An 11,302-nucleotide genomic window follows, 5' to 3' on the forward strand; every position below is an offset into this window, starting at 1 on the left:
TGTGCACAGCCTTGAAGCTGGTGACTGTCACCAACCTCCCCTCTCCCCACTGCTCCTAAGCTACCCTTTCTCACTGTCTGCTTGCTGAAAAGAAATCTCCAGTCTCCAGAATTTACAAACACTTTAGTGAGACCCACAGAAAGCTCCAGGCTTACAGGTCTTGAAACGGCAGGAAAGACTCCTCCCAGCAGCGGCCCTGCAGGGGGCTCTAAAGAGAGCCAGATCAAGAACCAGTTCCAGAAAGAACTAGCCCACTGGGGTGGAGGCCCAGAGGCAGCTGGTGGAGGAAGGCAGGAAAGGGCCAGGCCTTGTAAGTACAGTGGTTTTCTACTTAGGAAAACCCAAGTTCCCTTTGGGGACAGGTGTGGTCTCCCTGCTTATAGACAAGGAAACGGGGCTCTGAGGGGCATAGTGACTGGCCCAGGGCCCTCAGCAGTCAGGGGATGGAACGGGGATTAGCAAGCAGGTGCCAGCCAGCCAGGGAAGTGCCCTTTCAGCCTAAGCCCCTGACATTTGGGCATGAATGCCCTTGGGTGAGACTGCCCTCCTCAAGCCTCCCTCCCTTTCCAGAACTGGGGAGGGCAGCGGTGGGAAGGGACCGAGGTTGGGAAGGGAGGGGTCTAGATGACGGTGTATTCGATGGCCCCGTGGGTCCCCCACACGGTCCACATGGCACCTCAGCACCTCGTGACTTGGTCTGGGCGGAGGCCCTCACCCCGGGGCCGCTCAACCCAGAGATCCCCCGCCCCTCCTCAGTGTCTGGCTGAGAACCCAGCCCTTCCCAATCTGCCCGCTGTGTAGGATAATTTTGGAGGCTGAGGTCAGGGTCCTTGGAGGGAAGAAAGGAGGGGGGGTGGTCAGGGAAGCTGGGGCCATCTCCATGCAGTGGACAGTTGAACCTCCAGGCCTGGCCTGTCCGCCACTCTCGTTGGAACCCCCGGGGCCTTGGGCAAAGGACCTTCCCTCTCAGAACTCGTTTCTTCATTTGAGAAGAATCCCTGGGAGAGATGGGGTAATGGGAAGGAAGGGGCACGGGGTGGGTGCCTGGTCGGGGGCAGCCCCCCCCCCTGCCCTGCCCTGCCCAGCCTGTCGCTCAAGTGGTTCCCAACGGCACCCCCCACCCCTACTTGTGGGTCTTCCGCAGAGGAGAGGAGAAGAGAAGGAGGAGGCACCTTCCACAAGGGTGAAGGGGCGGGGGCTTCGCTTCAGCCTCTGTGGAGTCTCCACCCTGGTCAGGCGCCCTCCGGCAGCTGTTTCCTCTGGGAGCACAGACTCCGGGCCTTAGCGCCCCCCTGTGCCTGAGGACTCCCCGTGGCCTGTCTTCCCACACCCATCTTGAGGACAGAGAGTATGTCCTCAAACCTGCCACCACCCCAGGAGATGGTCTGAAGGCCAAGGCCCCCCCACCCTAGGACCAAAGTGGCAGAGATCACCCTCCCTCCCCACTGCGGGAAAGGGGAGGCTGTGAAATGGGTGGGCACCCACCCCCTGCACCTGGGGTCTCTGTGCAGATTAATCTATGTAAATGAAGCATAAATAAATGAACCCTCTAAAGGCCATGACCTCCTGGTACCCACCCTTCCCCAAGAAGTTAAACACCTTTCATCTCCTTCTATCACCTGTCCCTCCCGCCCCCCCCCCCCCCCCCCCCTGTATTTCCACCTCCAGCGGCCTGATCAGAATAGGGGCCTGGAACATCCACCCAGGAGAGTCTCTAAGCCCAGGCTGGGGGCTTCCCCCGCCCAGCTCTTGGGAGGGGAGGATCTCTGGCAAGGTCGGCCTCCCCACCCCACAACCCCGTGACTCCTCTGGAGGCCTCCCAGTGGGTCTAGAATATGTGCCGAGTGCTGGCTGTGCAGCTGTGTGTGTGTGTGTGTGTGTGTGTGTGTGTGTGTGTGTCTGCGTGTGAGCGTTCTTGTGAGCTTGTCCACCTGTGTCACTGTGGGCAAAGACGGATGCCACTCAGCCGGCCTGTGTGTGTTGGCTGGACCGCATGTGTGTGTTTTGGTGAGCGTGCAACCACGAGCCTGTGATCTGTGGGTTTCGGGGGACTGGGCGTGCGTGCCTGTCACTCTCAGGTGTGTGGCTGTCCACACGTGTGGGAGGTGCCCAAGGCCCTGACTGTCGGCCGGGGGGTGGGGGGGAGGTGAGCGGCTGTCGTATGTTTGCAAGTGAATTCGCATGTTCAGGTGTGCACGTGGCTGGGCACGTGCCTCTGTGTGGCCAGGCTGGGGCACATGTTGAAGGATGCCCGGGGTTTCATAACTGTGTGTCCGCTGGCCTCTCCGCGTGCCTGTGACTGCGCATGTGGCGCCCAGGACTATTTCTACAACCTGGGTTTGCATCGCAGGGCGTGCCGGTGGTGCAGTGTGTGGGTCTGCGTCTTCCTGCGTCTTTAGGGCGAGGGGCAGGGGGCTACGAGGCTTTCCATCAGTGTTCTCCCGAGGGCGCGTGTGTCAGGAGCGTGTCCTGCGTCCCCGGAGCGCGCATTTGTGTCTTCCCGGCCGTGTGAGCCATGGCCTGCGTGCTCGGGACCTTGGCGATAAGTGTTTTGGTGTTTCTCTGCGTGTTTCTGTATTCCGAGCGCGTGCTGGCGTCTTCCTGGGGGCTGCGGCCCAGCCCCGGCTCTGTCCCCGCCGCTTGTCCTAAGCGGGCCCGCCTGTGCGCGCCCGCGGGCCGTCCCGTGTACAGGACGTGTGCCCCTCGCGCGCGGGGTACCTGTGCCCGTCTAGCCAAGAGCGCTCCGCGTGCGCGAGCGGCTTTCCGGGACGCCGCAGCGGTGGGGGGCGGCCCCGCGAGGGGCGGGGGTCACCGGGACTGGCCGGCGCCGGCCCCGTGCGCGCGGAGGCGGGGGCGGGGGGCGGGGGCCGCGGGGGGGCGGCGGTACGAAAAGGGCGGCGCGCGCGGCGGCGGCGGCAGCTCGGCGGCGGCAGCGGAGAGCGCAGCGCGCAGCCCGGTGCAGCCCTGGCTTTCCCCTCGCCGCGCGCCCGCGCCCCCTTCCGCGTCCGCAACCAGAAGCCCAGCGCGGCGCCCGGAGCCGGACCCGCGCCCGCGCCGCTCCCGGGACCGCGACCCCGGCCGCCCCGCGATGACCGCGACCGCAGCCCTCCTGCCCGTCCTCTTGCTCCTGCTGGCCTTCGGCCACAGTGTCCATGGTGAGCCCCCCCACCCCCCCACCCCCCACGCCGCGGCGGCCCGGCTCGCGCCCCCTCCGGGGAAGCCTGCGACGCCACCTCTGCCCCCCCCCCACCCCGGCCGCCCGGTGCCCCGCGCGCCCCGTCCCGTGCGCCCCGACTCCGGCCCGTCCCGCCTAACCCTAAGCCCCGCGCGGTGCCGCCTCGCCCTCCCCGCCAGCCTCGCATGCCAAGCCTCGCCCCGGGGTCCCGGGGGCAGGGGGAGGTGTGGGACCCCCCGCCCCCCCCCTCCCCCGCCGCCGCCGCCGCAGCCCCTTCCCGCCCCGCAGAAGTGGCGCTCGCAGGGGTGTCGGTGCGCAGAGAGAGGAGGTATGGAGAAACGAGGTGATGATCGGGAGCCCTGTGTGGAAATGCTCTGGGGTGCAACTTTGGGGTGTCGCGTGCGCGTTCGGGACCAGGTCTGTGGGGACAGCGGGGGGGGGGGTGGCTTGGCCGTCGCAGCCCCAAATTCCCACCGAGGCGCCCGGCGCGAGCCCCTCCCGCGTGGCGTTTCTCTAGGTGAGGGGCTGCGACACTTCAGTCTGCGGCGGCCATCTGTCTCTGACAGGGAGAGAGTTGCCCCTTCCCGCAGTGCCCCCCGCCCCCACTGCACCAGTGCTCGTGGTGGGGGGGCTGTCTGGAAAGCTGGGGAGCTAGACGAAGGAAATGCACACAGTAGGCGCCTACGAAAGTGTCCGGATGTCTAAACAGTGTCAGAATTGCAGAAATCTGCTTTGCAAAAATCCTTGCGTCTTTTAAATATGACGAGTCTGGGGGAGGGAGATTGGGGGGATTTGACTTGCGTGCCTGGTTTAACGGGGATTAAACCTTTCACACGATCAGGATGCCTTACCTGCCGGGCTGCCAGGTGAACCTGTCTGGCCTTTTCCAAAGCCGGATGCTTCAGAATCTGCTCCCCATTTTAGCTCACTTTGCAAAAGTGAGGGTTTGGCTGAGTGCCCAGGGGTCGAATGTCTCTACTCACTGTCTCCCCAGCCCTGCGTTTAGCGTTTGAGGTTTCATGATTTTGAGGCGGGGGAGGAATTTAGGTGTCCGACCTGCTCCTGAGAACTAGGCAGTGTCCTGTGATCACCCTGTCACCAGGAACGTGGCAGATTTTTTTTTTCTGAGTGGCCTGACGTGAAGCGCCTACTGTGTGCGAGGCTGGTGGGACCGCAGAGGGTCTCTGGCTCCCTCCAGGGAGGCCTTGGGCCCTTTGGGCGAACATGGGGCTTTGCCCTGGCCTCTGGGGCCTTGAGGGGTGAATGGTGTAACCTTTCTTGTGCCTCAGGAGCTGAGTGCTTCCCGGCCTGCCACCCCCAAAATGGGTTCTGCGAGGATGACAATGTTTGCAGGTAATGGGGTGGCTCCCCAGAGGCAGCCTGTAGGAGGTCAGGGCAGAATCCTGGGGAATCATGGTGTCAGGCAGAAAAGGGGGGGGGGGGCTTGGCCGCTGGGCTGCAGCAAACAGCCTCCTCGCCCCCGCAGGAAACTGGTGGGAGCGTAGCGAGGGGGAGAAGAGGGCAGAGGGCTGGAGGATGGGGAGGGGGGGACAGCCACAGCTCCTGTCTGCTGTCTCAGAAGTGGGGTGTTGGGAGAACCCCTTGCAGGGTGAGCCCACTGCAGGCCACTGCGGCAAAATGCAGCGCTCTGCCAGGCTCTTGGGGACCCCTCCGTCTGGTCCTCTGTTTAAGTTGTCCGTTCAGGTGTCTGGTGTTTGCTTCCTGCGACCCGCTGGCCTGGCACTGTGCAAAGACCCCCAGGGGATCTTGGCTCCACAGAAAGCAGCCTGGGCGCCCCCTCCACCCCTGCCCCCCTTCATATGTCCCCATCTTTCTCCTCCAAACCCCCCCCCCCCACCGCAGGTGCCAGCCTGGCTGGCAGGGTCCCCTGTGTGACCAATGTGTGACCTTTCCCGGCTGCGTTAACGGACTCTGCGTGGAACCCTGGCAGTGCGTTTGTGACGACGGCTGGAATGGGAAGCTCTGTGACATAGGTTGGCATGTGCCCCTGCCCGCCCCACCCCCATCCCTGCCCCCCCCCGCCCCCAGCCGCCTCCTCCCAACTGCCTCCCCTCCCCCTCCCGCCTTATTCCCACACACTCAGGGCTCTGTATGGTAATGGTGTGTTGATACACTACCCCCTGGTACTTGGAACCTCCTAGAAGGTAGGGACTCAGTTTTGTTCTCCTCGGCACAGCACCAGCACCCAGAGAAAGCACTTTGGGGAGGAGGGCTGTCGGGGATCTGCCTGTTGAGTAAAGAGTCACACAATCAGCACAGGCCACACAAAGCTCAGAGGGTGGAGACCTGGGCAACCTGTCTGGGTCACTAGAACTCAGAGAGGGTAAGGAAATCTCTGTTCTCCGTTACCCTGAGCAACTGAGAGCTGGTTGCCACTACGTTTTCAGGCTGCAAAATGTCCATCTGAGTCCATTCTCGTTTGGCAGAAGGGGCCCTGAAGCCGGGGCAAGCTAAAGTCCTGAAAAGAACTCCCGGCAGAGTGGGTGGCTGCCCCGGGGCCTCTGTCCCTCGGTCCTCAACGTTAGCAGAGACCAGGGGTAGCGAGAGGGAAGTCGAGGCTCGAGGAGGTAAAAGGCTCTGCTTAGGGATGCGTGAGAGGTTATCGGGAGAAAAGCCAGCGAAAATCCCTTCCCCTGGCCCCAGGAATGGGCTTCTTCTCATCTGTGGCCACTTCTAATCCCCTCCCTTAAGGAACATTCGAGAGCGTGTTTGACTGCTGCGTCATAGCCGAGGCGCTCTGCTTTCCTAATTGAGCCCCCACCACAGTCTCAGGTCCTTAAAGCACCCCCCCCCCCCCCACCGCCAGACGGTGCGAGATTTTCTCCGCAGCTGACTCACGCTCCGCAGCTCTGCTCCCCCTCCAGGCACCCTCTGGGCTGCCTCGTGACCCAGAGGGTCTCCCCCCCCGAAAAAGCTACCACTTGGGATCAGGGCTTTTCGCCCAGAGCCCACGCTCTTTGGTGTCTGGTTCAGGATTGCCTCCCATGGAGTTTTCCAGACAAAATGTCCCCTCCCCACTGGGTTGACAAAGCCTCTCAGCTTGGGACGCTGGGTCCAGAGGAAATAGCCCTCCGGATAATTGTCCCCCCCGTTCCCCTTTTCCCCAACCCGTCTCTGTCTCTGAGGCTGTCAAGGCCGCAGCTGCCGCCCCAGACAGAAACCAGCCCCCCCCCCCCCCCCCCGCCCCCTGCCCCTGGCATCTCTCTCCTTGCCTCGGCTTCATCTACCCTCCTTTTGGGCCGGAGGCCTGGGAATTGGGAAGAGGTGGGCTCATCCTCTGTGCGTGAGGCTAGATGCTGTGGGGGGACGAGGGGGGTGGTCGGCAAGTCTTTAGCTTAAATTTAAGATGCCCAGTGACAGGGTTGCTGGGAGCCCAGGACTGGGAGCCCGTTGCTGAGGCCTCACCTGCTATGAACCTTCCCATGATGATAAAACCTCTTTACGTTTCCTTACACCAAGCCGGGCTCACAGGGGACGCCTCACGGCTCTGGATAGGCCGTCGGCATGGCATACAGGCTTTCCCTTATGGATGGATTGCCATCTTCCCTCCACGAGGGGTGCGGGTCTCTTTAAAAGACAGAACGAATCCGCGTGTGTGTGGCCTCAGCGTCGGGGACCCCCACCCATTCGGCCTTAAGCTGCGGGGTCTCTGGCTGGCCCCGGCTTTGTATTTGGCAGATGTAGGAGCCCGAAGCTCGAAGGGCCCCCGGGGACTGGCCAGGGCGAGCCCCTCCTTTTGTACGTGGGGAAAGTGAGGCACAGAGCGGGGAGGAGCGGAACCCTGAGCCCGGCTGGAGCCAGGCATAGAAAAGGTCCCTCGCGGCCCTGCCTGGGGGGCTGGGGTCTCCGTCAGCGGAGAGCCCCTGGCCCAGGCCCCTTTGTTCAGCTGTCCCTGGCTTGCTGAGCCCCGCATAATGAAGTGTGCATGACAGGAGGTGGAAAAAGGCGGTGAAATGTAGCAGTGTTCATGGAAACCCACACGGACAGGAGAGCACTCAGTACTTCTGATTTTGCTGCCTTCAAAAGATACAGCCTTTTTATCGCAGGCCCCTTCGTTCAGATCCTGAGCGCGGAAAGAGCGACCACCGGGAGGCAGAGGCAGTGGTCCGGTTTCTCGCTTCCCGACAGGAGTCCTCACATGTCTCGATTTCCCCCCCGCCCCTCTGTGATGAAGGACAGCTGGTGTTTCTAACAGCTGGGCCGCACGATTGCCCTGACTGGCAGGGCCCCCCCCCCCCCCCCCCCGCCCCGCCCGAACCAGGAGAGGCTGAAAACTCATCTGGGGGAGGAGCCTGGGCCTGGCACACGCCGTTTTGGGGGAGGGAAGGGGTCTGCGGTAAAGGTCACCCTCCTGGACCGAGCGGGTGAGCTGGTGCCAGGACAGGGGGACGGCTTTCCCGGGTTGAGGATCAGTGAGCGGCCGTGACTTTCTGTGCCTGTGACCTGACAGGAGGGAGGGAGCCCCTTCAGCACCCCCCCGAGCTGCTTGCCTACGGCAGAGTTTTGGGGGGTCGCTACGTGCTCTTGCTCGGGACTCCATTTGGTGACCGCTGGCAGCGAGTGGCCACAAACAGAGACATCTGGGCGGCTCGCTTGGGGTCCCCGCTTGACCGGCTGGAGGGCTCTGTCCCTGCCCCCACCCAGAAAGCTCTCCTTCCAGCCTGTCCCCTCCCCCTCCTCCCTGGGGGAGGGGGTGGGTCACAAAGTCCGCTTTTCTCTCCCCGTCCCCCAGATGTCCGGGCTTGCGCCTCGACCCCCTGCGCTAACAACGGAACCTGCGTCAACCTCGAGAGCGGCCACTACGAGTGCTCCTGTGCCCCTGGGTTCTCGGGAAAGGACTGTCAGGAGAAGGATGGGCCCTGTGTGATCAATGGGTAAATATTCTTCCTCACTCTGTGTGATCCGATGAATGCTGCTTTGATTCCTGCGTCACACCCCCCAAAGACCCTTTCAGCCTAGCCCAGTTGGACCTGTCACCTGACAAAAGGCCAAGTAAGTGCCTGTCCCTCAGCCCCACGGCTGGGGGAGGGGGGCGCCCCAGATCAGGGTGCTTGCGGGGCTGTGTGTGATCTCCGTAATTTCTGAAGTGACCCCCCCAAGGTGATTTCCCCCTCCCTCGGATGCCCCCAAGTCCCCGTGTGTGTGCGTGAGGGCAGACCGGCTGCGGAGTCGGAGAGGGGGGCTTTGGCCAGCGGGGTGGGCGGGGAGGACTAGCCATGAGGGTGGGGGGCGGGTCCAGCTCTTAGCGACCCGCAGCGGAGCAGAGGCTCTGGGACTTTCAGGGCCGTGGGCACGGCAGTCAGAAGGGACACTTCTGCAAAGCAGCAAAGCACTTCCGGCCCTTATCTGTTTAGCTCCACGGAGCCCACCCGGCCCTCAGCTGGGGCTTAGGCGGGGCTCAGGCCGTTGCAAGAATGCAAACAGAGGGGGTCTTGGGCCTGAGCCGGGGAGGGGGGGTGTGGGGATCGAGCTGGGGGGCAGAGGATATAGAAGCTAGAGTACAGAACCAGCTTATCTTGACTGGGCATTCCAGGGAGGGCGTGGGGAATCCTGGAGCCCTCGAGGCCACAAACAGGCATTTTTGTAGCATCCAAAGATCAGTGTTCAGAGAGGGTCGGAGGAGAGGGGGTCACAACCGACGTCCACGTCTGCTTTTGAGCGGGAAGGGAGAATACAGAGCGAGACCTTTAAAACGTTTTGCTTTTTCTCTCCCACCAACTCGAACCAGACTGTCAAAATAGAACCCGAGGTCCTTGAAGTCCCTCCAGAGCCCAGCTCCTAGGCAGCCTTCACCCCCTGAAGCAGCGATGCCGATTTCTTGTGCTCAGAGCCCCTTTCTTCCCTGGGTTCTGGCATTTATCAGATGACAAAGGGTCTGCTCGTTTAAAAGCACTTACGTTAAATGCTCCTGTGCTCTGCTTTGAGCAAACAGTTTCGGTCTGGAAGCCGCACTTGGGTGAATGGACCACTGTTAAACAGCCGGGCACAGGCACCCGGCCGGGCCGGCAGAGACAGCCCGGGGGTTTCTTTCACTCTGAGTGTCCCTGAGGGTCTCCAGTACAATAGTACGCAGGCTCTCTCCTCGGAAAATAGCGATACGAGTAACAATAAGGCGGGGGCCGTGTGGTGAGGGGACCTGGGTGGGGGGTGGGGGGCAGGCTCTGCTCTGCCCAGCGGCCCCCGGGGGAGGGGTGGAGCTAAGGGAGGGGGCTCCCTCCAGCCCTGGGTCATCACTAACTTTGCCTCTCTCAGCCTCAGTTTCCCCACCCGTCCACCAGTGACTAACCACCAGGCCTCTGGTCGGAGAGATGACTTAAGAGGTGGGAGAGGAGACGGGCATCGGCTCCGGAGGTCAGGCGTGCGTGCGTCCGCCCCGGACGGCCCCGTGAGCCCCTCGCGGACAGGGGCCGCGGCACCCGGCGCCTCCCTGGGCACCTCCGTCCTAGGCCAGCCCCCGAGGGCCCTTTACCGTGTCCCCCTGTTGTGTCGCAGGTCCCCCTGCCAGCACGGAGGCACCTGCGTGGATGATGAGGGCCGGGCCTCCCATGCCTCCTGCCTGTGCCCCCCTGGCTTCTCAGGCAATTTCTGCGAGATCGTGGCCAACAGCTGCACCCCCAACCCGTGCGAGAACCAAGGCATCTGCACCGACATCGGGGGCGACTTCCGCTGCCGCTGCCCCGCCGGCTTCATGGACAAGACGTGCAGCCGCCCCGTGGGCAACTGCGGCACCGACCCGTGCCTCAACGGGGGCACCTGCCTGCAGCACACCCAGGTGAGGTACGAGTGTCTGTGCAAGCCCGAGTTCACGGGCCCCACCTGTGGCAGGAAGCGCGCGCTAGGCCCCCCAGCAGGTCACCCGTCTGCCCGGCGGGCACGGGCTGACCTACCGCCTGACCCCCGGGGTGCACGAGCTGCCGGTGCCGCAGCCGGAGCACCGCATCCTCAAGGTGTCCATGAAGGAACTCAACAAGAGTGCTCCCCTCCTCTCCGAGGGCCAGGCCATCTGCTTCACCGTCCTGGGCGTGCTGACCAGTCTGGTGGTGCTGGGCACCGTGGGAATCGTTTTCCTCAACAAGTGCGAGGCCTGGGTGTCCAACCTGCGCTACAACCGCGTACTTCGCAAGAAGAGGAACGTGCTCCTGCAGTACAACAGCGGGGAAGACCTGGCCGTCAACATCATCTTCCCCGAGAAGATCGACATGACCACCTTCAGCAAGGAGGCGGGCGAAGACGACATCTAAGCATCCCCACCGGCCCCTCTGTATTCGCGGGGTCCCGCAGAGCTCACTATATGCGGTCTGTTCTCATCTTTGTGGTGGAGTTTGCTATATTCTGTGTCGAATCTGGTGAACGCTATGCTTCCGTATATTACCTTTGTGTTGCCGTGTGACAAAAAGAACCCTCTTTCTCTCTCTTAATGCATGATCGAAAAATAATAACACGAGTTTCATCTTTAAACGAGTAAAACGAAATTAAGTATGTTATTCTAAACTCTAAACTTAACGTAAAATCAAAAAGACCAAAAAAAAAACAAGGCAACAGAGCCGGGGCTGGGTGCCGACGCCCCTCTCTCTCCGGGAGGGGACTCGGCCACGGTCCTCGTGAAACCATTACGAGTGCCGCGCATGACCACTCACTGTGAAAAGGCAAAAATCTCTTTCGTTCGTTAATGTTCACACGCCACATCCAACGTGCACTCACATCAAGTCCAACAACCGCAACGCTTAGATCTTTCTGATTGATTTGAGATTTTGCGGAGTGCAGCGGCCGTGTGTCAGACAGAGAGAGAGCCCCGGGGTCGGCTGCTGGGGGGAGGGAGGGGGCCAGGACCCCCTCCCAGCCCTGCCACTAACTCGCTGTGTGATCCTTGGCGAGCTCCCCCCCACCCCGACCGCAACCCGTCCCCAGCCCGGGCCCGACTTCGGCCCCTCTCGAGGGAGGGGCTTGAACGCAGTGACCATCCAAATTCTCTCTGGCTCTAAAACTCTGAATTAGGAACGAAGGGGTACGAACCAAAACAGTTCCTGACCCGAGAAATTAGGATCTGATGAGGACTTAAGTCTCATCCCAGGATCCACAGGTTTTGGCCTATCCTGGATGCAAACT

At 62.2% G+C, this 11,302-nt stretch overlaps 1 protein-coding gene across 1 annotated transcript; it reads left to right on the forward strand.

Annotated features, from left to right (window-relative positions):
* The first annotated feature begins 2,908 nt into the window (after window positions 1-2,908).
* Window positions 2,909-10,654, forward strand: DLK1 (delta like non-canonical Notch ligand 1). The gene is given in 6 exon segments (XM_053889817.1): window positions 2,909-3,155; window positions 4,465-4,528; window positions 5,039-5,169; window positions 7,929-8,070; window positions 9,689-10,034; window positions 10,036-10,654. Coding segments are annotated over 6 exon segments (1,152 nt in total). The 5' UTR covers window positions 2,909-3,088; the 3' UTR covers window positions 10,438-10,654.
* The last annotated feature ends 648 nt before the right edge of the window (window positions 10,655-11,302 follow it).

The sequence above is a fragment of the Panthera pardus genome, unplaced genomic scaffold (assembly GCF_024362965.1).
Source record: "Panthera pardus isolate Hobbes unplaced genomic scaffold, ASM2436296v1 HiC_scaffold_24, whole genome shotgun sequence".
Classification (NCBI taxonomy): domain Eukaryota; kingdom Metazoa; phylum Chordata; class Mammalia; order Carnivora; family Felidae; genus Panthera; species Panthera pardus.